Genomic DNA, 27,912 nt, shown 5'->3' with positions numbered 1-27,912 from the left:
CGCTCCCGCGCCGCCTCGCCTCTACGCGCCGGCGTGCGCGCCGCCGCTGCCTCTCTCTCCCTGCCTCCCTCTCTCTTCTCTCTCTCTCTCCCTACCGTGGTAGCAGGAGCAGCGCGGGCGGCGGGGCTGGAGCGTGGCTGAGGCGGCCATTCCTACCGAGCGAGAGAGAGCGCAGCGTGTCCCCCCCGGGCTCAGTCGCGCACAGGGTGAGGAGGGCGGCGCGGCCCCTCCGGACACCCCGAGCGGGGCGGGGGGGGAAGGGCAGCGTGAAGGCAAAATGACCGTTGGGCGCGAGGCGGCCGCCCCGCGCCGTCACGTGACCACCGCCGCCCCGCGCGCGCCGAGGGAGGGAGGGGCGGCTTTGGGGGGCCCCTCAGGGGCGCGCGCGCCGAGGCAGGTGCGGCTCGTGCGCGCGCGGTCGCGTGCGCGCTCCCGCGCGTCCCCGCCGCCCGCGCTCCCCCCGTGACGCGCCCGCCGCTCTCTCCGCTCTCTTGTCTCTCTCTCTCTCCCGCCCGCCCTCCCTCCTTCACAGAGATGCCCTCGGCTACCAACAGCACCATGGCGAGCAGCACCACCGGCAGCAGCACCGGCAAAGCGGGACCGGGCAGCGAGGCTGCCCCGGCGGCGGCGGCCCCGCAGGCGGCGGCGGGTGTGAACATCACCACGGTGCAGACCGAGGCCATGAAGCAGATCCTGGGGGTCATCGACAAGAAGCTGCGCAACCTGGAGAAGAAGAAGGTGATCCCCACGTCCCCTCAGACTCCCCCCCCCAGCCTTATCCCCCGCCTTCGGCCGCCCCTGCCCCCGAGCCGATCCGGCCTGTTTCCCTTCCGCTCCCTTGTGCCGGGCCCTCCGCCGAGCCCTCTCGGATTGTTCCCGGCGTGGCCCCCAGAGGCCGCCTGCTGGAAGGTTCCAGAAGGGCGAGCGCCGCTCCCCCGGCCTGTCCCCTTCCTCTCCCGGGGTTCCCCTGCCCCGTTCCGGCCGCCCTCCCGGCGCCCCGGGACCCGGCCCGGTTTCCCCCCGGCTCGCGGAGCAGAGCCCGGAGGGGCCGCGGCTGCCGACCCCCCTTGGCCCCCGCTGCCCGGAGCCCCCTCGGCGGCGCCGCTCCCTTCCCCTTCCCCCTCCTTCCGCCTTTTGTTCCCGCGGCGGGGCCTTTCCCAGCCGCGCCATCCCGGCAGTCCGCTCCCCACATCCCCGCTCCGTGCGGCGGCCGGAGCGCGCCCGGTGCCGCGGGGCGGGCGGGCAGAGGCTGCGGTGCCCCCGGTGCCGGGCACATGGACGCGGAGCTGTAACATGGCGGCGGCCCGGCCTCCCCGGCGGAGCTCATTGTGCCGCCCGCACAAAGCCGGGGCCACCCTACCCCGCCCCAGTGTCACCGCTCGCTTTCCATCGCCCTAAGCTCAACTCTTTGGGAGCCTGAGCCCGGCTGGAAGCGGCCTTTCTCGGGTTATTTTTAGAAAGAGCAGCTACTCAATCCCTGGTGCTCGGACGGTTCGAGTTGTGGCACGAGAGGAAAAGGCTGCCGTGGTTACTCGCGGCGTGTTTTGCACCCTCTCGGTGGTGGCAGATTAAATGAGCTTCGCAGGGCTTTACAACCTCCGGAGCATGAGGTGTCCATCAGAAAAAGAGTTAATACGTAGCCTCAAGACTTGCCTCAAAACACCACAGTGCCAAGCTAAAATTACCCCCCAAAATTTTATATTTGTGCCAGATTCCTAAATATCTTATTATTTTTAGAAGTGAATAAGCACAATAAGTGTTCTATTAATCTTTTTAACTGTCACTTTTGATATTTTTCATAGTGTTCTATATTGTATAAGGTGGAAGTATTTCCAGTAAATTAGTCTGTACAGGTGGGTTGTAAAGGAGAGAAGCTGTGCCTTACCTATAAATAATACACTGTGTGTCAATAATACACTGTGTAAATACACTGTGTACAGTGTAGCTTCCCACTTCAAAACTGGGTGTGGGATTTTCCTGGCTTTTAGAAATGACATGGCAAAAAGCAGCAAGCCAGGACATTTTAGGTAAGTTTTAGAATCAGAGGAGCTTTTCCTCCATGTCTGTTGTGTGTAGACAGGACAAGATGTCTGTCTTAAACTTGGCATTAATACACAGGAATGTCTGCACAGCCAGTACTGGTCCTTGCTCGAGACAGAAAGCAGATCTTTCTGTCTCTAGTTGTTCTAATACAAAAAAAAATTTGTTTGAAAATTAACTGTTGCACCCAACATCCACAAAAATCCTCTGAAAATATTTTTATCATGTTGAAAGCATGTGTTTTAAAAACCAGAATTAGTTAGTGAACATTCTGACCTGTTCTGTACTTGGGAGTAATCAAGAGGATAAACACAGTGTTACTGGTGTGAGGGTCCTTTGGAGCAGTGGTTTTATTTACTTTTAAATAATTTACACTTGCCTTAGCCATTCTATTCTATTTGAGTGGAGTTTTAGTGTTTTACCAAGTGAGTAGAGGGGACAAAGTGCCCTTTTTTTCTGGACATGGCTTTTGTTGGAAGATGTTCCATGAAAATTACTGAAAGCATTTATTTTTTAAAATACTTTGTGCTGGGCAATGTGGGCTTAAAGAACAGGCAAGGGCCCGGGCTTAAAAAGGAAAAAACTTAGTGTTGTCTCTCACTGATGAATTAAAGTTCAAAGATTCCTAAGTCTTAATGGGCTGAAGTTGTGAAACTTTTTGAAGGAGGACTCATAAGCACTACAAAAGTTCTGATAGAAATGGGGTTTGGTGGATTAAAGCAGAGAAACTCATTTGTGGGCTTGAGCCTCTCCTTGGTGGGGGAACCAAGAGTTCTGTAGTGAATGATGTCCTTTGGTAAAGGGAGCAGTACATGCTTTGTGTCTTAAAACAAAGCTCACTGTGCACAGCAGCATTTCCTTACATTTTGCATCTTTGGACAAGAATATATTTTTAATTTTTCCAAGCATCCAGAAAGTAAAATTGTTCTGGAAACTGCAGAGCCAGGAGTGGGTGAGAAATGCAGTAAATCTCACTGGGAACTTGTGCTCAGTTGGACAGTTAATCCTTCCTTTGTCAGCAGCTGCTAACCAAGGCCAGTAGAGATGATTTTCAGAGCTTTGTGTCACAGGATGAACACAAATAAATACTTAGACACACATTTCTGAAGGATGAAAAATTACTGCTCTGGAAGAGGTACCATCTTAGCTTTTAAATAAAAGCAGTGTGCAGCTTTTAGTAGAGGAAAGGTCACTCTTCATAGAAAAATTTGAATTTTTGGAGTGAAGTTTGTCATGTTAACCTGCAAACGGAGAGGATAAAATAATGTGACTACCAAAATTCAAATTGAAATAATATTTAGAACTTTGGTTAACGTGACTACCAAAATTCAAATTGAAATAATATTTAGAACTTTGGTTAATGTGACTACCAAAATTCAAATTGAAATAATATTTAGAACTTTGGTTTATATTAGTTTGAATGTTTCTGTATAAACTAAAACCACTGCATTATTAGTTACACTTTCATTTTCTTTTCCTACATGCGACCTCATTTAAAAGAATGAGTATTTCTTTTGTTAAAAGGGACTGGGATAAATTGAATTGCTGTTCAGAAATGGATGTGAAAACATGGCCTGAAAACCATGTCTGTGTTCCCCTCAGCTCTTTGTGTTTGGAGAAGATAGGAGTGCTGTCCTCTGCTCTTAGATGACAAGATATTTGTGTGTGCATGAAAGGGGGTAATTAATGGGGTATTTTCTCTCCAGGACCTGTGGATGTGGAGCTCAAGTTTATGTTGACAAGCTTAGGTAATTTGAAAGTTGCCTGGGCTCCTCCAGGTGTTTGTCAGGTATCTGGGGTTAGAATCCTGCCAGCTGTCCACGTTCCCTGGGAAAAAATATTTCACCTTCAATTTCTCCTTCTCCCCGACTCTTCTGGTTTTTGTTTTTAGAGGAGAAAATCCTTTCCAAATTTTAAGCCAATTGAATGTGGATCAAACTCTGGTTTTGTTTCAGGGCTGAATAAAAAAACCCCAGTTGTTTTTGCTTTCATCTTGTGTAATAGGGCATGAGCCATGTAAGAACAGTTCATCAAACAAACGTTCTGCCAGAGGGGCAAAATAATTCATGTGCTACCAGGGGGCATGGGGATGGGCAGATGTTCACAGGGTAACATGTGAGCTCAGAGCTTGGTGTGAGCTGGGTGTGTGGCGTTGGAAACATGGCACATCCAGCCTGCCCTGGTAACCTGAGCTGCTGTCACTTTATCAGCTTGTCTGAGTTTCCTGCTGCCTGTAACCCTGGCTGGGTGCAGAGTGAGCAGCTCACAGGTGCTGCTGGCCTGGCTGCACAAGAGCTCTCACAGCACACCAGGGGCACATCTGAACTTGATGTGACTTGGTCCAGTAAAATTGGATTGAAATCCCATTGAATTTCCCTTGGGAAACAGGAACCTGTAGTAAAAGCTGGGGTCAGTTTTCCATTCTGGTAGCAGGAAGTTTGAAGCTGCCCATTGGTAGCAGCTCTCTCAGTGTTTTTGTCCATGATTGGGGCCCCTTGGATGTTCAGGCTTGTGAGTGGCTCCAGAACCTCTCCTTGGGAGGTTTGGTTTGAAATTAATCTTTGGAGATTTAACATGGAACAAATTGTAAAATTCATTTCAGACAGTGTATTATAAGCCCGAATCTTTGAAACCTCTCTTAGTAGGAATTTTTGATATCAAACTTCAGGTCAGAAAACCCAAGCAGTTTATCTGTGAAATCTTGTGGTGGCTGGTGCTTTGAGGTTTCAGGCTGGTCTGTTTTGGTTTTAACTGGTTATTGTAGAATAGGGATTGTCTCTCAGTGAGTTCAGTTAACTGGATGCATGATGAGTCCAAGGAGCTGTGAAACATCTTCTAGTTTCAGTTTTTCAGATGCTGCTTTGGGGCTTGGATCGTGGTTTTTGCTTGAAGAAAAAGACATGCAGAATGTGTTGGGAGAGACACATTTGTGCTCTGGAATTCACTTGTAAAAGTAACTTTTTGGAACAAAAATTATGTGGAGAGCAAAATCCACATCTCCTACAGTGTAGTCAACTTCCCTGTAAATTCAGAATGTTTCTGTAGGAAATCCTGTGTGGTGGTGATTTGGAAAGAGCATCTCTGCAGTCACCAAAACCTGGGGTTCTACTCCTCTGTGACTTAATTCTGGTTACTGAGGAAGCTTTTTCTGCCTCTGGGGTTAACTGATCGTGAAACTGCAGTCTCAGAACTGATGTGTCCTTGTCCTTTGTTTCAAAACTAATACATTATGCAGATATTTTTTCTAAACCATCAAACTTCCCAGACTGTAGGGAAAAACCCTCCCACGAGAATATCTACTACTGTTACTCAAAAAATCAATTCCATTTAAACAGAGGACCTGTAAGTGTTGTGTGTCCTGGAGCATTGGTGTTATTGTATCCTTCCATCTTCCTGCTTCCAGCTCAGGTCTGAAACAGCTGCTCAGAACTGGTGGGGTTTGAGAGGTTCTGAACTTCCTTGCTAAGTGTTTTACTGTTTCCTTTTTTTGAGGAAATAGAAGACTGGTTTTTGTTTGTGGGTTTTTTGGGTCATTTCTGGGCAGTTTTAGCTACAAAGCCATGAATAAGTATGGAGGGCAGACAAATTACAATGCAAAGATGTAAAAGAGGTTAACAAACTTCTAATTTTTAACTTGGCTTTTTTTTTTTTTTTTTGGCTTCAATGCAAACTGTATTACACAGCTGTTTTAAATTTTTGATTTTTCTAATTGCTTTTGTGCTGTCAAAAACATTCATTCAGTTTTTGAGATACCTGAGGAGACAAACTTGGAATGTCCTTTCCATCTTTTCTTACCTTGTGTGGTAGAGTTTGAATTACTACAGATTGACTCCAGCTGCTGGCAGAGGTTCCCTTGTCACCTTGCAGCTTGTTGTGCACACTTGTGCTGCTGTAATTGGCAGAACCACAGCATTGAAATTACCTGGTTAAATATAGAGCCTCCCTCCTGCTCCTGACCCCCTTTTTTTAAGGGTTATTTTTAATCTGATGATTCCAGTGATCCAGTTTGCAGCACAGCACTGGAAGTGGTGGCTCAGTGGTCAGGCATTTCTAAAACCAGGCTGGGTTTGGAGGGTAATGCCAGGTAACTGCAGTTTTGTTTCCACTTCAGGATGATGTTTTTGAGACAGTTCAGAGGAGGTGAAGAGAATTGTCTATTAGTGCAATAAAGTAACTGAGTTTTGGATTCCCATGAAAGTAAAATCCAGGGTGTAGTTCAGCAGTGAGCACCACAGTCCCAAGAGCCTGTTAGTGGTGCTTTTTCCCCAGGAAGCCCAGAATGCTTCAGGTATGTCAGAGGAAAGAGCTGGAGCAGAGTGGCTGGCTGCCTGCAGGACTGGAGCTGCTGACTCACCAGCTGCTCAGTGCACAATTCATGTGCTCACTTTGCCACTGGGTTATTTTTTTCCTGCTGGTTTGGTTTTTGTGCTCTGAGATCTCTGTGTGAGGAGTGAGGTGAAGTTGTGTAAGGAGGGGTGAGATGGAGAGAGTCTTCCCCTCTTGCAGGCACTGCAGTGGCTTCCTGAGCAGGAATTGCACTGCAGTTGTTTTACAGCTCTAGTGCTGCTCCTGGATTGCTGCTAGTTGACAGTGCAGATTAAAAAGGAAGGCATTTCACTTAATATTTCTGTGTAATGCAGCTTTGGATCTTAAAAGTGTCTTTGTGATGATAGAAGAATGCTTACTTGGCAGTCCAAATCTTTGTGGTAACATTTAACTAAATGCACATTGGCTTGTCCTCTGCATTGCAGCTGACAGGGCTTTCCTTCCTTTTACCTTCCCAACAGGAATGTTTTGTAAGAAGTAAATGTGAAGACAAGTAACTTTTCTTCTATTCCTAACAGAAAGAGACATTTTACCCTTGGCTTTTTAGTTGAATAAAAATAAGCAAAGCATTTACATTAGACCTAAGAATATTTGACCATTCAAGAAAAACCTTGTGCATTGTTCACTATGTTACTGCAATAGCTTAATCTGAAAGGACCAACCATGCATGGAAAAAGTATTCAGAAAAAATTGTAGTTATTTAGGATATTTTTGCCTCTTCCCTTCCTTGTGCCCTCAGCCACAAAAGGGATTCTGTGAGTGTTTCAGTGTCATTTTGCAATATATGTTGTTTTTTTCAACAAAGTCAAACAAAGTAGTGTTCTGGAATACAGCGTTCCACCCATTTTGTTTCACTGGTGTTGTTTGTGGGTTTGTGTTGGAAACTGGATCACAAAATTTGTTTTAGTGCATTTTTGTAGCCCCTGCTCAAGCTGGCTCGTGTTTGCAGTGTATTTACTGAGCAGCCTCACAAACAATTGCATCAGGGTGACCAGGGGAATTGCAATCTGCAGCAGGGGAGGCGGTGACTTGAGCAAGTAGGAACTTCCTTGGAGCTTTGCTTGTGTGCAGAGCCCCTTTGCTTTGGGATTCAGCCATCAGAGGGGTGGGCTGACCTGGCTTTGCCCTGGGCCACTGCAGTGCTTCAGTTCTTTCACCTCCCTTCAGCTGCACAGCTCAGCCACACTCTCCCAAATCAAGAGACTGTCCTGTGATTGTCCAAGCATGTCATCATCTGCTCTCTGCTCTGAGATCAGGATGGAGAAGAGTAACCTGACCTTATTTCCTGTTGAGATAGATTTGCAGTGTGCCAAATGCTCTCCAGGGCTGCTTTTTTGATCTGTTATGAGCTGTGGCTGCTGCATTTAACAACTGTTACCATGTAGTTTCTGTCCCCAGCATGAAACTCCCAGTAATGTATTTTTTGGAGCTCTGCAAGTTCTTGCTTTGACTTTGCCTGGGCCATTGCTGGCTCTGATACACTGGAAGGTGAAGTAGTTAAATGTTCTGTCTGACCTGCAGGACTTAAAAAGATCCAGCACCAAAAATGACATCAAAAGGACCAAGCCTCATAAGGGTGATAGGGTTTCAGGAAATAATGATGGGCATCAAATGCTTAGGAAGAGGAGCTTGCTTGATAAACTGTTCCACAGACTTTGATCTTTCCAAAAGTCTGAGACTGAGCATAGAATAGAAGTTGAATTAGCTAGAAAAGTACCAGTAAAGTATTTTAACTGAAAAGTCTGAAATGAAGAGCAGCAGCAGCCAAACAAGGTGTCACTCTGTGCAAATGTAAACCCTGAGACAGTGGTGCCATCTTTGACATCCAAAATTAAGTGTTCTCCTGCTTCTTGTGTTTTGTTATCCTAGATTGGGAAGACAATTGTTAAGGATTTGTTTTAATAACTTTTTGAATTAGATCATGGCAAATTTCATTCCAGATGCAGTAATTTGTGCTAATACAGAAATGGTGAGAACAATGTAATAATTAGGTGTGTTACCTTTAGAGGCTTTGCTTCCTTTTGAAGGGCCTTTGTAGTTAGCTGTAGAATCTGTCACTGGGCCACACAAGAGTTTGATTCTGGCTGATGCCCCTCTGCTGTGTGGTTTCTGTTGAAGCAGATGAGAAAACTGATCCTGCTGAAAAGTAGCCTCATGATTCTTTTTTCAGTTTCTTCCTGTGGAAAAAAAAATCCTAATTCTTCTGAACAAAAACTATTTTATAGCTATTAATATGAATTGTGTTGGTGGGCATTCTTGCACAGAGGATTAGAAACTGTTTAAAATTCTTTACAACTATCTTAAGGGCTGGAGCTACAGAGGATCACAGTTCTGAATCTTAATGGCCTTGTCAGTGGGGGTTTGCAGTCAGATTTTTGCTATTGTAGTGATAAAGTGGTGCTAAACTCTACCTCAGCCCTCAGTTCAGCTCTCTGGTGTTTGGCCTGAAGGATGTGCATGGGGAGTGCTTGTCCCTTTAGGAGGAATGGGAATTTCCTTGGAAATTCCAGCTAGCCACGAAGACATTGTAATAGCCAAATAAGATTAAAATATTTACCTCTTGGGAAAATACTTACATTTAACCCAGAGGACAGTTTTCCTCTTGTACACTTCCTACAGGACAGTTATGTTCTTGTGCAACATGGTACAGTCTGTGTAGTGTAATATTAGAGTGCATCATTCTGTTAGCACAAGTGGAACAAAGCTTTAAACTGATTTTTGCCTCTTCATAACAGCATTTTTCTTTTGTTTCAGAGCAAACTTGATGATTACCAGGAACGAATGAACAAGGGAGAACGTCTGAATCAAGATCAACTGGTAAAAACAACCAAAAAAATCCTAACCAGATCTGTTAAATTGTTTTGTTACCTTTGTGCTGAGGAGTTTTTCCTGCCTCTCTCCTTTCTGGGGCTGGTTCTTAAAGTAGGTTATTGCAGAGCTTGATTCAGCAGCAGTTTTGCAATTGTAAATAAAAAGCAAGTATCAATTTCAATTCAGTTGTATGGTGCAAATATGCACATTGATACTTCAAGAAATTACCAGATGCTCAGTCTTATGTGAAGTTGAATCTTTAACGATTATCTTACCAGTCTAGGATAAACAGTGTTTGTGGATGATTTTTAACATTGAGAAAGTGAAGGGACAAAAATGGACCTTCCAACTATTGCAGCTGCTGACACTTTAAAGAATGAGCTGCTTCCTTTGGTCCCTTGGATTGATTTCATCTTCATTTTGGTGGTTCTGTGCCAGCTGAGAACTGAAACATCACAGATCTGTGTATTTGGATTTTGTAATGGCCTGTTGTGAAGATAAACCACGACAGAGAACTGACATCATGTTCAGGAGGGAAGCTCATGGTTTTTATGAAGCCTGACCACCAGGCTTGATAAAAATAAATGTTAGTTTGGAGAAATGCATTCTTTTGTCACAGCAGGAATGTAAATGTCTCAGCTATATCCTCCTGATTTGATAGAATTTCTCAGTAATTCCAAATGGGTTGAGGAATTTGGTTTGCTTTGGTTTGCAGATCAGAGTGTTAGGTTTAAGAAGATAGCAAAAGCAAAGATTTCTGGAGAAGGGGACATTATGCTCTGTATATTCTGATTGTGGCTCTGACTGGAGATAACAATGCATTAATTCTCAAACTCTTGAGCAGTTCTGAGTTGCCAGATTGTTCTTCTCCCCCATTCCTCCAGTTGTTTGTTAGTTTCTGTCAGGAGCTGGCTGCAGCCAAACATGAAACCAGTCCATCATCCATGTGAGCACATGAAGGCATATTTCTGTGCATGTTTAGCATATCTAAAGAAACTGGAGGCCCTAAGGACATACACAAGTCTTTGATATCTGGGCCAGTAAAAATCTAAATTTACCTTAACATAGTTGCAGTCCCATTCAGGGATCCTGTGTCTCACTTTAGAACGAAAAGATGTGGAAATTTTTTTGTTGGAAGTATGTATTCAGTTCTGTTGCTGATGGTTTACATTTGTGGTCTTTCTGGGTTTTTTTTTAAGGATGCAGTGTCAAAGTACCAGGAAGTGACAAATAATCTGGAATTTGCTAAGGAACTGCAGAGGAGTTTTATGGCTCTGAGCCAAGATGTAAGTAAAGATCAAGCATTGCCATGTGGGTTATCCAAACACTTTAAACTCTTCCACTGAGGCAGTAGTCACCTCTGTTTACAGAGATAAATTGCCCTTGATTTCTTCTATGTTTGGCCGTTTTCTTCTATTTTTTTATATTAGTTGATGTCAGGTTTTCTGAAGAATTCCTGATGTACTGCATAAATGTATGGAAACAAGAATAATGTAATTTTCTGACACAACACAAGTGTTGAAAGTAGTGATCACAGAACCAGGTCTGTCATGCAACATTAAAGATGGCCACTTGCTGCCATTGGTAACGTTTTCTTAAATGGATTTCATAGGGTTTTCATTTCTTGGTAACACACTCTGAAACTACATTATGGGGCTATGTTATTTTTGTAAAGGGTAAATTAACTGGATACTATGAAATAGGTAATCTTTTGGGTTCGTGTTTTATCAAGGATGCAGAGTAATACTGTAATCAAGAATTAAATTCTGAAAATTTGAGAGTTGTGGAAAGAGCAGCAGCGTTGGAGGAATTGGCTGAGCAGTGGATGTTGGTACAGCTGACTGCTCTAAGGAGCAGACTTAGCTTGTGAACAGGCTGGGATAATTTGAAGGGCAGCAGCATCCTTGTGTTATAAACTGCTTTGTGCATTGGCTGTGGCTTTAAATTAATTGTAGGACTCAGCCAACTTGTTTCTCTATTTTCTGGCATCACAGTTCATCTGTGTTTATGGAATGTTAGTAATGGAGAACGTCCTTTTCTGGATAAGTCTGTTCTGAAGTGTTTCCCTGGTCAGCTGACTGTGAAAACAAGGCAGTGAATGCAGGAGTACCAGATTGGTGCTCTGCTTTCAAACTTGGTGGTAGCTTTTCCTGACTGCAGTTAGTTGATTTTAAGATATGTCTGATTTTTAAAAACAAAATTTGGATGTTTCAAGTGGGAAAGTTACCATCAGGGTAGATTTTTTGGACGAGAATATTACATTTCCAGCTGAATATGGGACACTGGATGCTTGGATTAAGAGTGGAAGAGACATCCTGTACATTCAGAGTGGTGCTGCTTTTAGACCTTCTGGAAGGTTCAGTGCAGAGCACAAGGCTGCTGCTGATGTGTCATCCTCTCCCTCCTTGCACTGGGAATGCTGCAGTGGATGCACATGCTTGTTCCCTGGGGTGTGCAACTGGGGATCTCGTGTCCAAGAATTTGTTGAAATCCATTTTTGGACTTGCTGATCTGTCTATCTATCTCCCCAGCCTTTCATGTCAAAACATTCCATGAGTTTCCTCTTGTGGTGTGTGACAAACCAGTCTTCTGTTTATCAGTTTTAAGCTGATCTCCTGGTAGTTCCAGTGAATGCTTCCTGCTCTGGTGGGATATGGTGAATAACCCTGTTCCTGCTCTCTGTGTGGCCACTGTGAACAACCTGCATCACCCAAGCCTTTCCCAATGGAAGAACCCAACACTTGGGCTTTTCCCTTGCCTTCCTCTGTGTCACAGAGAAAAAATGTGGGCCTTTGTCGGGGTCGAGCCATTTGTCGGTGAGGGGAGACTCAGGCACTCAATATGAGTGATAAGCAAATTCCGTTTATTGAAGAGAGCATCAGACACTTATACAGCGAGTAATAAGCTTATGAATATTCTGTAAGCCAAGCAATCTATTGGTTAAACTATACCATCAACTCTTCCCCATTCCTTAGGGGTTACATCTCTCTTTTCTTATGTCTCTTTCACTGTTTGTTATCCTACCACAGCTAGGCCCCAAGGACACTGCTATCTGTGCAGGTGCTGGACTTGGAGTTAGCCATGGTTTTGTACTTTTCCATTTTCTAGCAGCTAAATTCCCAACACCTCTGGACGTTCTCTTAGCAGTTCAAGACATTTGCAAAGAGTTTTCTGTTGGGTCATTGCAGATCCAGAAGACAATAAAGAAGACGGCTCGCAGGGAGCAGCTGATGCGCGAGGAGGCCGAGCAGAAGCGTTTGAAGACGGTGCTGGAGCTGCAGTTCATCCTGGAGAAGCTGGGGGATGATGAAGTGCGCAGCGACCTCAAACAGGGATCCAACGGGGTGCCAGTGCTGACAGAGGAGGAGCTGACCATGCTGGATGAGTTCTATAAGCTGGTTTACCCTGAACGAGACATGAACATGAGGTAGGGTTACAGCAAAGTGCTCCTCTTCCTAATTGCCAGTCACTTAACAATGTATTTGCTATGGTAATTTAAAGACTCAGTAAGAAATTAACTCTTATTAATTAATTTTTAAGGTTGAATGAGCAGTATGAGCAAGCATCTGTTCACCTGTGGGACTTACTGGAAGGGAAGGAAAAACCAGTTTGTGGAACAACCTGTAAGTACAGTCTCTGCATGAAGAGACAGCGTGCAGAATTTGTGTCTGAACTAAAACACACATCTGATGTAAGAGAAGTTGGGCAGTTAATTGTCTGTGAGGTCTTAAAAGAACTACTTTTTCTCAGCTCTTAGCTGGACTGTAACAGTGACTTGTGAAGTTTGTGCTCAGTCTGTGGTGTATTTTTTATACCAGCTCAGCATTACTCAGTATTGAAGCTCAGTCTGTTCCTGCTGTTTCAGCAGTACTCTGCTGCTGCTGGTGCTCAGTAACAGTTCTTTGTTTTCTGCAAACCTGGCTGTGAACAAGGTGACAGTGTAATACATGCACTGACATGGCATTCCTTATTGGGATGTTCTCTCCCCCTTAGCTCCTGCAAAAAGTGTTGCAGTTTTGCCCTGTCTTCATTGATGAACTGCAGATCAGGGTGTGACCATGGCAGCCAGACTGCTTTTTATGGAAATCATTCCCAAATACCTGGCCTAGGCAGCCAGGAATACTGCTTTGCCAATGGGGCTGATGCCTTTTGGGTTAAGGTGCCCCAGCATTCATCTGAAGCACTGAGGGCAATTGTTCTTTGCTTACAAAGGCTCTTTTGAGCCACTTCACCTCAGGAGAAGAACCCTCATGAATCAGATGGTACCTGTGTAGATTTATTTTTATTGACAGTTAGTTGTTTTGGAAGAAAGTGTCTTACAGTAATGCTTGTAAGTAAGAGGAATAAATGTCTAGTAAATAAATTCATAAACTAGACCTCACTGTGAAGTGCTCCACAAAGCTTCTGAAGAGTTCTGTACTCTTTAGATCCTTCTTGCCCTTCAGATTTTTCTGAATGACAGTGGGTTATTTATGGATTTATTGAATGTGACCCAGTGAGAGAAGAAATCCTGGTGCTGGTGGAGTGGCTTGGGGCAGCAACGTCTTCCCAGCTAAAGGGTCATAAAATGTACATGCAATCTTTGGGAAGGAGGGATGGAAGGAGAGAGAGGATGATGAGGTGCTGATGTCTCCCTGTTGCATTTCCCCAGATAAAGCACTGAAGGAGGTTGTTGAACGCATTCTTCAGACCAGTTACTTTGACAGCACCCACAACCACCAGAATGGGCTGTGTGAGGAAGAGGAGGCAGCACCTGCACCTGCAGTAGAAGACACTGCAGCAGAGGCTGGTGAGGAGGGGAACATGTCCTGTGACTGACACGTTTGTGTTGTTCTGCCGTGTCTCTGCACTCCTCAGAGTGATTAAATTGCAAATGCAGTGTTCATCCCTAGCACTGAAACCATCCAAGATGAAAGTTCTGGCTGCCTGAGGCTTTTCCCGTTTTTCAGTGGTTCCCACCAGTTTAAGCTGAGCTGGAAGGGAGCAGTTGCTGAAGCAGACAGTGTAATTACATACTTAAGAAACTTAGGGTGTTGTATCCAATTTTAAGACAACTCAAAAAGGGACAAAAAACAAACAGCTCAAAAGGGACATTTTTCCCTTTTGTGGAGAAGGCATAGCTGAACATAATTCTCTCTAGTGAGAATTTACTGGGTTTTTTCCTTTTCAGTGCAAAGCTCTGAGAACATTTGTTATTACTAATTCTCTGTTAACACCCATGACATTTCTTCTTTATTCTTTGACACGAGATTTTCTCATCTAACTTTGTAACTTCTAGGTCTATAACATGAGGTTATAGGTCTTTATTATTGTTCTTTTGGGGTTTTTTATTTGTTTTTTTTCCCACATAAATGGTTTATTTCTTTTTCTTCCAGAACCTGATCCAGCAGAAGAATTTACTGAGCCAACTGAAGTTGAATCAACTGAGGTATTATTCACTGAAACACTGTCATTTTGTATACCTTCAATGCCACTTACTTTTACTTTCATACCCTTTCTTATTTTTATTTTAGTATGTAAACAGACAATTCATGGCAGAGACTCAGTTCAGCAGTAGTGAGAAGGAACAGGTAGATGAGTGGACAGTTGAAACGGTTGAGGTAAGATCTTGTGTACTGCAGGTAAAATTGCAATCCCTGTTTCTGCTGGCTCACAATTCATGATAGGTTTTAGTATTGCATCCCTTCTCCCCCAATATATAAAAGAATACATTTATTTAAGTAGGCTTGGACTTGCTACTTGATTCTTTAATTATATACTTAGCTCAGGAGTACCTAAAATAAAAAGAAATAAAACCTATTGAGTCTGGCTAAGTTTGCAGAGAACTTGCTTTTCTTCATTAGTGGCTTGCTTGGGAAAACAGGGCTTAAAAGTCTTATTCTTAAAAAGACTTTAAGGACTTCTTTTGAAGTCTTTTTTCTTTTTGGAGAACTTAGCTGCAAATGTAGAACTTGAAAGTTGATCTACCCAGCTGCTGACAGTGTGGTGTAGTTGTGCTTTCATGAAGCACAGGTGCCTGGAGAGGGAGCTGAAAATGAGTAACTCAACTAATTCCTACTCCAGATTGCTTGTGTGCATCATTTGGTGTTAAAATGTGCTTGTATGTGTGTACATCTCTGCTTCCCAGAGCTGCAGCTCTTCAGGTATCTCACTTGTTACTGCTCTGCACTTGGGTGGTGTTCACTTGTGGTGTTTGTGGTGTTGGGATCCGTTCCCAGTTCAGTGATTTGCACTCAGACTTTGCTGCCTGTGCAAATCCATGATTTTATTGCACTGGCATTTGTGGTCCTCGTGTACAGGAAAAGACAAAGCCCCCTGTTTGGTACTCACTGTTGGAGTTGTGTCTGTCTGGGAAAAACAAGTATGAGCAGCTTCTTTCAGGTGCTGGAGAGTTAATTTTTGATTGATTTTAGCCTTCTGCAGCACCAAATTGCAGATGGTCAGTTGTTTAGACTTTCTTGGTGCCTTTGGCTGTTTTTAAGTGTAGTAGTGAAATAAGTGTTCATCATCTTGTGTGAAAAAAATAGAGCAGCTGAAATTTTGATCTGATAAACTAATCTGGCTGATTTTTATATTGAGTCTGGCTGAAATTCCTATTTAACAGTGTTGAAGGTCACTTAGAGATTTAATAATACTGAGGAGGAGTGTGAGACTTCTAAAGCCAAGTAGACAGCGTTGCCATGTCAGTGAAGGAGTTTGGTAGTTCCTTGTCACAGTATTTCATTTACTTACTTTAAAAACTCTGAAATTGTCACTGCTACTCACTGCCTACTGAATGTGTTTTAAGAATTATCTTAAAAAACTGAAGAAACCCTCCAAACCCATACATTAAAGTCATGATTGGTTGGAGTGTTCTTAGAAGGCACAGTATTTGAAAATTATTGATTAATTGGCTTCAATTATACCCATTTATATCGAGTCCAGAGTGGTTCAGTTCTCTGTTGTTCTTAATATAAGGAGTATGGATGAAGGCATAATTCAGGTTGGTGATTTCAGAAACTCATAATTTCCTGGTCAGCTGAATCTGGAATTGGCTCACCTTTGTTTTCATAGGACAATTCTGTCCACATATCTTGGACATGGTAGAAAGAAATGATTTCGAAAAAACTGAAGTTAAAGCCTGTTTCTTCATAATAAAGAACTTTATTTTCTCAGCTAGAAAAGGGAAATTGAGAATATCTGCCAGTAAAATTATTCTTGCTGGCACTACAGTCTCCTTACTCAGGAGAATGCAAGCTCAATTGTGCTTTGGTAAAATGGTGACACAGGATGTACACTGGTAGCTGTGAATTTTGAAATCTGAAAGAGATCATTAGCTCAGAAGATCTCTATAATTGTTCCCTAAGGGGAAGGATATCATAAACTCCTATCTTTTTCTTTCAGTAACCCTCAAGTAGATGTGATACAGTCAGGATTGCTGTGGGGTGTTTCTGGTTTGGGAGGTGATGTCTTCACAAGGATGTTTTTTGCATGGTCCTTCCATAACTTTTAAACTAAATCATTTCCTTGTGAATTTTCCAAGTGTATTTGGATTATATGATGTTCTAATTTTGGTGAAGATCTCCTTTATTGATAATAGTATTTATGGAGATTTTTTGTTGCTGTTTTGTAGGGTTTAATTTTTTTGAACTGCTTCTTCTGTAATTAGTCCCTGAATCTGGTTGTACACAAAGTTCTGTGTGTCTTAGATTGTGAAACTTTGGTTGGATGGATTTTGTGTAGAACTGAAAACTGTTCTCAGACTAACAAAATACAAGTTCATTCTCTTGGTTTGTGCTGTCATTAAACTTGTGGTTTTACCTTTCTTTCTCTTTTTTCCTGTCCCCTGTCAGTCTCCTTGCCTTGTGTCTGGCAGCTCTGCCTGCTGACAAGATTACTTTACCTCAACACAACTTGAAATTTGCTCAGTTGTTCCATCCTACTTGCTCACTACCCTGGTAGTGCTAATGAGGCTGAAGGAATAGGTCCTAAACTGTTCCATTTGACATCAAAAAAGGAGTATTGGAAAAGATAATGTAAAATATGAAATACCATCTGAAGTTACTGCTGTGCCATTTGTAGAAAAGGAAAACCTTGGTTATTTTTGTCACTGTTGTGTGTTTTTGATTATTCCATTGACTTTTTTTCTCTTGAAGATACTGAATTGTTGTGAATGACTTGGACTCCATAAGTTGAGTGGTAGGGCTCAAATAACTGAGAGTACTTTTGGTAAAAGTTATGCAGGAGATGAGTAGCTGTTGGTTTACCACTCAAGTGCACATTTTCTTCAATTTTTAAACTTTGTTATGTGCAAAAGGTCTCTGTATGTGCTCTAGATAAAGTTTTCCACTCACAGGACTTAATTCTTAATTTGGAAACAGTCCATAATGTGAAATTCAGGGACTGTTTGATAGAGCAGTGTTGTTGTGTTTGGTTTCCAGTGTGGACTGCCTCAGGGTGTATTTTTCATGGGAATTGTCAAACTGCTTCTCTGGATTGCTACCAGTGGTGATTTGGGTCTGAAGGGGATCTCAAAGAGGACTGTGGCTGTGGTTAGCTTTTAGTTTTGTTCAGATTCTCTGTTTGGGATTTGCTCAAGGAAGGAGCCATTGGAGTTGGTGAGGCAGCTGCATGTGCAGAATGCCATGGACATACAAGATTTGGAAATGTGGGCAGGCAGCAGGAATGCTGGAATGTGCTGTAGGTTTCTTGGAGAAATTAACAAGAAATGTGCAGGCTTTGAGGGTGGGTAGTGACAGTGTGGGGCATAAAGTTCAGACCTTTGTTACAGGATGGTTTGTAATTGTCATGGCTGGGTATAGAAATCTGTCTTCTGCAGCTCTAATAAGAAATCAGGTATTTTACATCAGTATTTTGAGCTTTCAGGTGCCTGTATGCTAATTTATATCCTGTGCAAGTAAGTTTTAAGGCTTAGCTGTATATCTGGAATGTTAGCAATGTTACAATCTGATTGAAATAGAGAAGTAATGGCAAGAGACAATGGTATTTTTAAAGGGCATTTGTTGACATTGGAAATGGCACTTCTAGATTACAGGAGCTGCCTAAAGAGCAGGTAGGGACTGGTTAGGGCCATCAGAGTGCATCTCAACCATCTTTGTCACTGTCTGTTTTCAAACTCTTTGCTGAGGGATGTTTGAGATGCCCATGTCCAGCTTGGCTGGTTGCTCTGCTGTCTAATCAGGTGCTCTCTGAGAGCCCATTGCAGTTTGTTCCTTGTTGATGTTTGCCACTTTGGGATATGTCTGGTGAATCTGAGCTTTCTGGCCCTCCCTGATCTGTGCTTCTGCTTCTGGGCTTCTGGTGTCCCCTCACAGTGCTGTCTGGCAATCCTTGTCATGCAATGCTGCCTGCTGTTCCTGAGACAGTAAATCAGGGAGCTAGGGTAACAGTGGCTGTGAAAATTGAGCATTATGAAGTCTTAAAAAAGACCAAAAAATTCTTACTCCACTTATATTTACCAAAAAGCTATGAGAAAATAATTGTACTCCATTTGTGCCTATTTCTGAAGCTTAGTCTTCCCCCACTTCCTTTAAATTTCTAAATGGTGATAAATTGCTGTCTCAAATCCTGGTCTACAAGACTCCATGTGATATTGAACAAATACCTTTTTCATGGAGAAAAGAGTAGATGGAGAGAAAAAAGAGCAGAGTGTGAGCTCTGTAATCCTGTGAGTGCTCAGATGAGTAGCTGGCCACAGTACTGACCTGTCTAGGATGTAAAGCTGTCCTTCAACACCCCTGCAGCAATTCCATCATCCATAGCCAGTCAGGCAATAGGCAGAAATGCAAGAACTCCTGAGTCACTTGAGTGCAGCACTGCCTGGAGCTGAAATTGCAGTTGCTGTTGTCTCTTGCTAGGTTGTAAATTCCCTGCAGCAACAGACGCAGGCGACATCTCCTCCCGTCCCGGAACCTCACGCACTCACTGCTGTGGCTCAGGCAGACCCCCTGGTCAGGAGACAGCGAGTACAGGACCTCATGGCACAGATGCAGGGCCCCTACAACTTCATGCAGGTATTTCTGTACTCTAAACATTCATCTGTTGAACCCACAGCAGTGTGGATTTGAGATTTGATTTTTATTTTTTTTTTTAATTATTTTTCTTCCCAGGACTCGATGCTGGAATTTGAGAACCAAACGCTTGATCCTGCCATTGTATCTGCACAGCCCATGAACCCAGCCCAGAGTTTGGACATGCCCCAAATGGTTTGCCCTCCAGGTTTGTAATGGTAAATCCTAAAGAGGAATACTGGGGAAGCCTGCAAGTCATCTCTTAGAAATGCTTCAGTTGCTGCTGCATAATAAAAAGGTCTCCACAAGTATAGTACAGTCCTGTTATAGTGTTTTTTCTCAGAAATGTGATTGTACTGTTTTTTAGGCTTCCAGTTCTCACTTGCTTATGGGTTTTTCTTGGAGATATGGAGCAACTAAAGCTTCTTTGGTTTTGCTTTGGATTATTTTGGTCAACTAGAAAAAATGTTCTTTGCATGGAAACAGGAGTTGGTAATTTGAATATAGTTTGCCATGCTTAAGGCTTCATCATCTTCATGATGATCAGCTTTCACATAAGTGCTCAGAGCAGATAATAATGCTATTCTGTGAAAGATTTGATTTTACTGGGTAATAACTGAAATTATTTTCCTCCAGTTCATGCTGAGTCAAGACTTGCCCAGCCTACCCAAGTTCCTGTGCAACCAGAAGCTACACAGGTAAAATGTTTAGTAAATTCTGGCTTGGATTTGAGTTTGGTATTAGGCCTGATTTGAGTTAAAAAAGGATTTATTTCCTAACTACATGAGAGACTCTTATGAAAAAACTGAAGGTCTAGTTTTGGGAAATTGGTGATCTCCATTGTTGCTTACAAGCATTACTAGCTCCTAGTTTCATTCTCTACTGACAATGCAAATTTCCAGTAACGGGAAGCAGATAGTTTATTTATTTGCAACAGAAATGCCAAAAAAACCACTTGGTTACAGGGCAGCCTGTGTCTGTCCAAGTGAGTGTCAGGGCACAAGTAGATCTCATGCATTAACAATACGGAGTTTGTGTTCTGTTTGATTATTCCCACTTGCTTGGATTGGGATTTTACCCTGGAGTTGTAGAGCAGTCAGTGTGAGTTGAATGCTGTTTCTAGTTGAGCGTCAAGTGGGATCTCCTAAACTTGCTTCTGCACTGTATAAATGAAGTGGTCACTTTGTTGTTGGGATGTTTCAGTTCAGTCTGGCGATTAAAGATTTTTTTATTAAGCATATGTGACATCTCTGAGGACTCTGCTGGTCTCAATAATGGGTCTGATCCATGTAGATGTTTGCAAACCAGAAAAAAATCTGGATAGGTGACGGCTCTCACAGTACAGGCAGTGTGAATTTTTCCTTTGGCTTGTCCAGATGAGGTCTGCAGGTTTAAGTCACTCATTTCTATAGAAACAGGAGCGAGGGAATTGTTTCTTGAGTTTCCTCTGTATGTACCTCCTGAAGTGCTGGTGCTCTCCACAGTTTTGTTGTCTCATAGGAGTAGAATAATTTGTTTGGGCAGAGGGTTTTTTTTTCTCTGCACTAGTTTTTATTTTGCTGTTAGGTGATGTCTGACTTAATCCAATGGATTTTTTTTCTTACTTCCCTTATCTCAACCAGTGCTGCCAGTTAATTCTCTCAAGGATATTGCAAGCAGTAGCTAAACTTACTCTTGGCTCTGGAACATTCCAGTGTGATGTGAACACTCCCATTTAAACTCTAATCAGTTATTATCCATTGCTTCTTTAACTCCCCAGTACAGCCTTTAATGCAAAATGCTCTGCTTTCCTGGCTGGACTTTTCCCTGGGCTCTCTGTGTAGGAGCAGAGCTTGTAAAATGTAGAATTCAGGCCATTGAAAGCCAGCCCTTGTCCACTTGTGTTTGAGCTTGGAGCTGTGTGGTGTTAGAATGTTGGTGGTTAAAAAGGAATTACTTTGTACTGGTTTGAAGATGTGCTGGCTCACAGACTAGAGAGTACCATCCACTCCAGAATTCTCTGATACTTTTTTCAAAACTGTGTGTGAGCATCAGCTGACTTCTGGGGGCTTTGGGGTTTATTTTGTCAGGTTCCCTTGGTTTCTTCTACAAGTGAGGGATATACAGCTTCCCAACCCATGTATCAGCCTTCTCACACAGCAGAGCAACGGCCACAGAAAGAATCAATTGACCAGATTCAGGCAAGTCAGGTTTCACAGGGGTGGGAAGAACTCTTGATTGCAGGTGGCATCAAATGTTAGACTATGTTTCTTAGTAAATAACATTATTTTTAGTTGATAGGGGTGCTTCAGTTCCCTTTAATTTCAAAATTCTCAGCCTGTCTGTGACCAGTGAGTCCTCCGTAGCAAGATTTTTCATTTGGAAGCTTGTTTGTTTAGTTGGATGCAGCATGCCAACATCAGCATGGGAGCATCAGTGTTGTTGGCTTAGGAAGTGGGATTTATTTTTTCACAGCAGTTAGCCTGGAAACTTCTTCATTTCCCCCCTCTGGATTTTTCTAGTTGTGTTTCAAGTTAATGAGGGAGAAGATGGTTAGGTTTTTCCTCTCATTATGCTGTTGTGAATTAGGCTGTTGAGCTGAAGTACAGAAGAGTCATTAGTAGAGGTGAAGCTGAGGCATTGCCATTCTTTTTTAAGCAAAGTTTTTGAAGTTAAATTTTTGGTACCTCTAGAGCTAAAATATCATGTGTTTTAATTCTTAGGCTTCCATGTCCCTGAATGCAGACCAGACCCCATCCTCATCATCACTTCCCACTGCATCCCAGCCACAGGTGTTCCAGGCTGGATCCAGCAAGCCTTTGCATAGCAGCGGAATCAACGTCAATGCAGCTCCATTCCAATCCATGCAAACAGTGAGTAGGAAATCAGGCCTGGATCCCTTTGGCTTGGTGCTCATCCCTTGTGGTGGGATCAGTCATGCAGCTACATATGATGGTCCTTGGTTATTCACATTTCTAAGACTCTGATGCTTCTTTACAGAGCTGTAAAACTGAATTTCTGCTCTTACAGGTATTCAACATGAATGCACCTGTTCCTCCTGTGAATGAGCCAGAAACCCTTAAGCAGCAAAACCAGTACCAGGCCAGTTACAACCAGAGTTTCTCCAATCAACCTCACCAAGTAGAACAATCAGATCTCCAGCAAGAACAACTCCAGACAGGTAAAATTCTTGTGGCCTTGGTAGAGCAGGTGATAAGTCTGTGACATCCTAGATGATGGAGCACAGTGTGTCATAGGTTCCCTTGCAGGCCTTTCCCCTGAGCAATACCAGGTTTTGTTACTCTGTCTGGGTTGGAATATCCAGCAGGGAGTGAAATTAATTATATCTATCTCCAGTTGTTAAGCCACTGACTGAGGTTTATATGGGTTTAAAAAAACCCATGAACAGAATTATTCTGAAGATGCAGGTACTGGAGTGAAGTACTGGCTCTGCTGATGTGAAGGTTGCTTTAAAAAAAACCAGTGCAATTTGAGGTGACATTCTGTAAAGGAGATAGTAAGCCAGAAATGAGAGCAAATATGGATTGCTTCTCACAGTTGATGTAAGGTCACAAAGGCCTGGAATCTTGTGCTGAAATCAGTGAGAAATTACTTGAATTCAGCAGGCAAAATGCTTTCCAGGTTAGCAACTTGAAAATAAAAGTTTATATCCAGAGCTGTTTTTCGCTCAGCACTGCCTTCACTTTCCACTGAAGTGCTAACAAGTACTGGATGTGGAACAAGGACAGAGAGCCTCATCCTTTTCCTCTGTAACAGAATGTTGGATTTCAAGAGAGATACGTGGGAACATAAAGAAATTCAGACTTTTCTCCTTCTTTTTCCCCCGATTCCCTTGCAGTGGTTGGTACCTACCACGGTTCCCCAGACCAGAGTCACCAAGTGGCAGGAAACCACCAGCAGCCTCCCCAGCAGAGCTCTGGATTTCCCAGGAACAGCCAGCCTTACTACAACAGCCGGGGCGTGTCCCGGGGGGGATCCCGCGGGGCCCGGGGCCTCATGAACGGCTACAGGGGCCCAGCAAATGGATTCAGAGGTGAGAGCTCTGCAAATCCCTCCCTGGGCTCTGCTCCACCCTGGGGTACCTGACCTGCTGCTGGGAGACTGGGGTAGCAACCCCGTGAGACAGCGAAACTTGCAGTAAAAATCTTACTGGTTGTAGATAAGCAACGTAAAATTTAAGTGTGTGTTTGGACTCTTGTTACAATAGTAAACATCTACTGCAAGTATAAGCAAATATAGAAATATCCACTCGTCAAGCAAGGAATTCAGATGCAAGTTGGTATTTCAAAAATGCTTGGTGTTTCCACAGTGTATTTTGTAGTTCTGTGTTTCATCACAATGAGAATAGGGTGGCTTAAATAGAAGTACAGGAACACAAGAGTCCAAAAGTCACTAGGCCAAGGTAATTAACAGGAGTGGAGGAATGATAATGTAGTTCTGGATAGATAAGAGAATGTTCATGATTCCTGGACCTTACATGTGTGGCTGTCAGTGTAACAAAGGTTTATGTTAGAATATAACAGATTACAGGTAATTAACAGGAGTGGAGGAATGATAATGTAGTTCTGGATAGATAAGAGAATGTTCATGATTCCTGGACCTTACATGTGTGGCTGTCAGTGTAACAAAGGTTTATGTTAGAATATAACAGATTACAGGTAATTAACAGGAGTGGAGGAATGATAATGTAGTTCTGGATAGATAAGAGAATGTTCATGATTCCTGGACCTTACATGTGTGGCTGTCAGTGTAACAAAGGTTTATGTTAGAATATAACAGATTTCCTTATCAGGTGTTCTGGGATTGCTTATGGACTCAGGTACTGCCTTCCAAGTTCTCTTCCCCTCCTGTGGCTGGGGAGTAGAGAAGAAATGTGTGTAATAAAAATACAGCTGATTGGAGTGTGAATGCAGTAATCCCAGCTGGGACATTTAGATCCTGTCTAGGATTGTGTTTAGCTCTGATCTGAATGTTCTGTAAATCAAACCTCGGGTTACTCTGAGAAATGCACTGAACTCTGCCTCCTCCCAGGCCTTAGGTGGTGTTCATTCTCATTTCTTTGGTATAGTAGCTCTGATGTTGGAGACATTTGCTTGTAAACAGCCCTTGCTAAAGGGATAGGATTTTTTTAAGGTTTAGGTAAAATGCTGTTGCTGCTTTTCTTTCTATAGTAGCAGAAGGTCAAGTATTAAGTGCAGCTTTGATTTCCAAGTGAAAGATTTGTGCCCTGTTCCTTAGGGGGATACGATGGCTACCGTCCTTCCTTTTCCAACACTCCAAACAGTGGCTACACACAGCCCCAGTTCAATGCTCCTCGGGATTACTCAAACTACCAGAGGGTAAGCTACCTGTGGGGAGGGAAATAACCTGCCAAAAGCACTCAGAGCTGTTAGTGACATCTTCCTCTGGGATTTTATTGCTCAGGAAAACAAACTGCCCCTGTGTAGTTTGGAAAAGTTGAACACTAAATGCATCTATTTATATTTCTTAGTTATATTGAGCAACACATCCTGTAACTGGAGAGAGCATTTATCACTGCACATTTTATTACAGCTGCTAGGCACTAGTGGAAGTAAGAATTTATTTTTTAAAGATTATTTTTTACTAATAAAATGTTGCATGTTGAAGTTACAGGTGTTTTGTCAGTGCATATTGTTCTAAAAGGTCCTTATTTTGCTGGCAATTAATAACAGAATGCCCAGGTTTTATGTTGTAACTTTTTAAATTTCTTTGCTTCAGGATGGATATCAACAAAATTTCAAACGTGGCTCTGGACAAAGTGGACCTCGGGGAGCTCCTAGAGGTAATTTCCTGAGTAGGGAATAATTGATTTGGGTTGAGTGGAAGTTTCTGAGCCAACTTTTAAAGTTCTGCACTTAAAAAGCAACCTCACTCCTTAGTCAGCAGCTCACAATTAAGAATAAGCTGACTTGAATTATTGGGATCCTGTGAACTGATGGTGGAAGTCAAGCTGGCTGTTAAATGAGGAATTCTTGGAAAAGAAACTAAAGCAGCAATTGCTGTTCACATTCAGTTATAGTAAAACTATTTAACTGTCTTTTATTGATGAAAGCCTTGGGAAACAAACCCAACAGACATAATGAGGCTGTAGTTAAGCTTCTGAATTCTATTCTCATCACATTTCCTCAGGTCTTTTTCTTAGTACATTTTTGATGATGACACTGTTCTGTCTCCATATGGACAGTGAGGGCAGCTCCAGGCTGTGCCCTGCATCTGTGAAACCCCACTTGGTAGTTCAGTTTTGGGGGGACTCAGTTTCTGTCCCTGCCTTGGTCCTGAAAGCCCTGAGGTGTGGAGCTGAGGCCTCTGGAGTTGAGTGCAACATTGGGCTGTGCTGAAGCTGAGAGTGTGTTTTAGGAAGCACAACAAAGTCTGACTGAGTTCAGAGCAGAAGATTTAGGGCAGTTTTTAAACTAACCAGATTTCCTGCAGAATTCAACCCCCTATTTGTGTTTTCCAGGTCGTGGAGGGCCCCCCAGACCAAACAGAGGGATGCCTCAGATGAATGCTCAGCAAGTGAATTAAACACGTTCACAGGATTCCGTTCAACGCCAAAAACACGCTGGCCAGTGTACAATACATGTTACCAGAAGAGTTATTATCTATTTGTTCTCCTTTACAGGAAGTTTGTTGTAAAGGGACTATTTTCATTACCCATAATGACAGGACTACAGTTGCCAGCTTTATATTCCCTGGATATTGAAAGGAACAAAACAACGTTTACTCTGCATGTTCTGTCCTAAGCATCATCTTGAGCCTTGCACATGAGATTCAGATTCCTCACCCTTGCTAAGAATAAAGCAAAAAAGGCAATTTTCAGGGTGATCCAATCTCCATGGTTAACTGAAGTGGCAGGAAAAAGCAAAGACTCACTTCTGTCATTTAAAAGTAATTTAACAAAATTCAGATAAAATCTGCAAATTCATAAAAATTTTCTGTGGTGGCAGTTAAAAAAACTTAAATGTTCCCATGAAAAGATGGAAAAGGTGAAGTGTGGCTTGGTAGAACAACTACATTTCATCTTTTTCTTACTAAATCGAAGCACTGAACAGTTCAAGATGTGTAGTGATGCAATTGCCCTGAATAGACAGGTGGGCTTAGAGGCAGTTTGTGACAAAGAAGAGACACCCTTAGCTGCAGCACTCCTCATCACCAGGGCCCTGATTCCTGTGGCTGTGGAGTTAAGAGCGCTTGCATAACTGCTAATGTAACTGTGTAATTAATTTTTTTTAGGAGACAAGGTGAAAAACTGAAAAAAAAGAAAAAAAAAGCTTTGATTTGGCACTTGGACAAAATTTTGCAACAAATCCTGAGCTATAATCTGGATGGCCACTGTATATTTGATGTGAAGTATTTAGATATCTCTTTGAAACACTTTTAAGTTTCTTTGATAGCAATGACTTTTGTAAGGATTGGTATTCTCTATCATTCCTCATGACTTGCACATTGTCTGTCACTAATACTTGACCTTGCTGTATTATCACCTAAATAACTGATGCCGGTACTGATGGAAATCCCTAATGGATAATCATAACACTTTTGGTCACATGTCCTTTTGTCTTTCCTGCAGCCTTGAAGGTTTTAAGAAATCTCAAATGCCCGCTGCTGCTGCCCTTCCAATTGCTGTCTTTTGAAAAGCACCAGTCTGTGTTTGAGTTGATTTCCCCTTTTCAGGGAAATGACAGCCAGCAGTTACAGTTCTAATGGTATAAGCAAGATAAATAAAACATGTTTATAAAAATTGTATCCTGGAACACTGGTTTTCAACGGCTGAAACAGATTCAATGTGATGGGGTGACATTTCATAAGGGTTTTTTTTCTTTCTTTCTTTGGTTGTTTTCCCCTGATAGTCTCTTTTTCCTGACTAGATGTAAACCCTCCTGCTGTTTTTCTGATTTTATTCTACTAGCTGTGACTTCTGGGAAACTTTTCTTTTTTATGGACTTTTCCTTTTTTTTTTTTTTTCTTCATCAAGGCAGCAATGTATAAAAGAAATGGCATAAGCCTAGGAGCTGGAAAATACCAAGTCTTATTCAAGTTTTACTGCATCCTTGTGGTATAATCTTTGGAAAAATCACTTGTGCCTGCCTTTTGCGCACATGCACTCTCTCTGCAGTGGGGAGAATATTTTGATAGCTGCCTCCATAGAGGTGTTGGTAGTTCTGTTGCATTCTATAGCACGTGTGAGAAGAAAAGTGCTATATTCTCTGTTAAGTATTGCTCATCAAATAATTCCTACCTGTGGAAAGGTGAAATTGAGGAACAGCTGCGTGGTGTTTAACTGTTCTGTACAAAACTGAAGGTTGTTTTCACTCAGAGGGTCATTTCTACTTTGTATCACAACTGAACTTTCAGAACTTGCAGTCAGATACTTTTGACTTCGTTGTGAAGCAGTCTGGAACTCCATCCAAATAGGTGGGATATCACTTTTCCATGTCCTGTGTGAAGAGCACAAATGAAAAATGTTTTCACTGCGAGAAGTGATAAGCTTGTGAAGACCATATTCCACACCAGGCATCCTGAAACGGGGCTGATGTCTGGAAGCAGCAGTTTGAGTCAAGGCCTAGAACATTCCTAAACTGCAGTCCGGTGAGAAGTTGCTGTTCTGTGTCTTTTTTAGGAAGCTATTACTGAGATAATAGTCCCAACTGTTTTTTAACTGGAAAAAAAAAATAAAAAGACAAACCTTTTAATGTTGAACTGA

At 42.7% G+C, this 27,912-nt stretch overlaps 1 protein-coding gene across 3 annotated transcripts; it reads left to right on the top strand.

Moving 5' to 3' along the window:
• Nucleotides 1–27,912, top strand: CAPRIN1 (cell cycle associated protein 1). 3 transcript variants are annotated; one of them, XM_005491672.4, is made up of 19 exons: nt 1–206; nt 533–738; nt 9,121–9,183; nt 10,377–10,463; nt 12,366–12,604; nt 12,718–12,800; nt 13,829–13,966; nt 14,553–14,605; nt 14,691–14,777; nt 19,035–19,190; nt 19,287–19,395; nt 19,824–19,885; nt 21,257–21,367; nt 21,890–22,039; nt 22,197–22,347; nt 23,026–23,220; nt 24,426–24,526; nt 24,927–24,990; nt 25,669–27,912. In XM_005491672.4, the coding sequence occupies exons 2-19, from the start codon at nt 535–537 to the stop codon at nt 25,731–25,733; spliced, it is 2,118 nt and encodes a 705-aa protein (XP_005491729.1). In that variant the 5' UTR covers nt 1–206; nt 533–534; the 3' UTR covers nt 25,734–27,912. The 3 variants fall into 3 exon arrangements, with proteins under 3 accessions (XP_005491729.1, XP_005491730.1, XP_005491731.1); XM_005491673.4 differs by lacking the exon at nt 14,691–14,777; XM_005491674.4 differs by lacking the exon at nt 21,257–21,367 and having other exon boundaries at nt 4–206.

Source organism: Zonotrichia albicollis, chromosome 6 (assembly GCF_047830755.1).
Source record: "Zonotrichia albicollis isolate bZonAlb1 chromosome 6, bZonAlb1.hap1, whole genome shotgun sequence".
Lineage (NCBI taxonomy): Eukaryota > Metazoa > Chordata > Aves > Passeriformes > Passerellidae > Zonotrichia > Zonotrichia albicollis.
The sequence above is the reverse complement of the archived record's forward strand: the minus strand, read 5'-3'. Positions and strand labels throughout refer to the sequence as shown.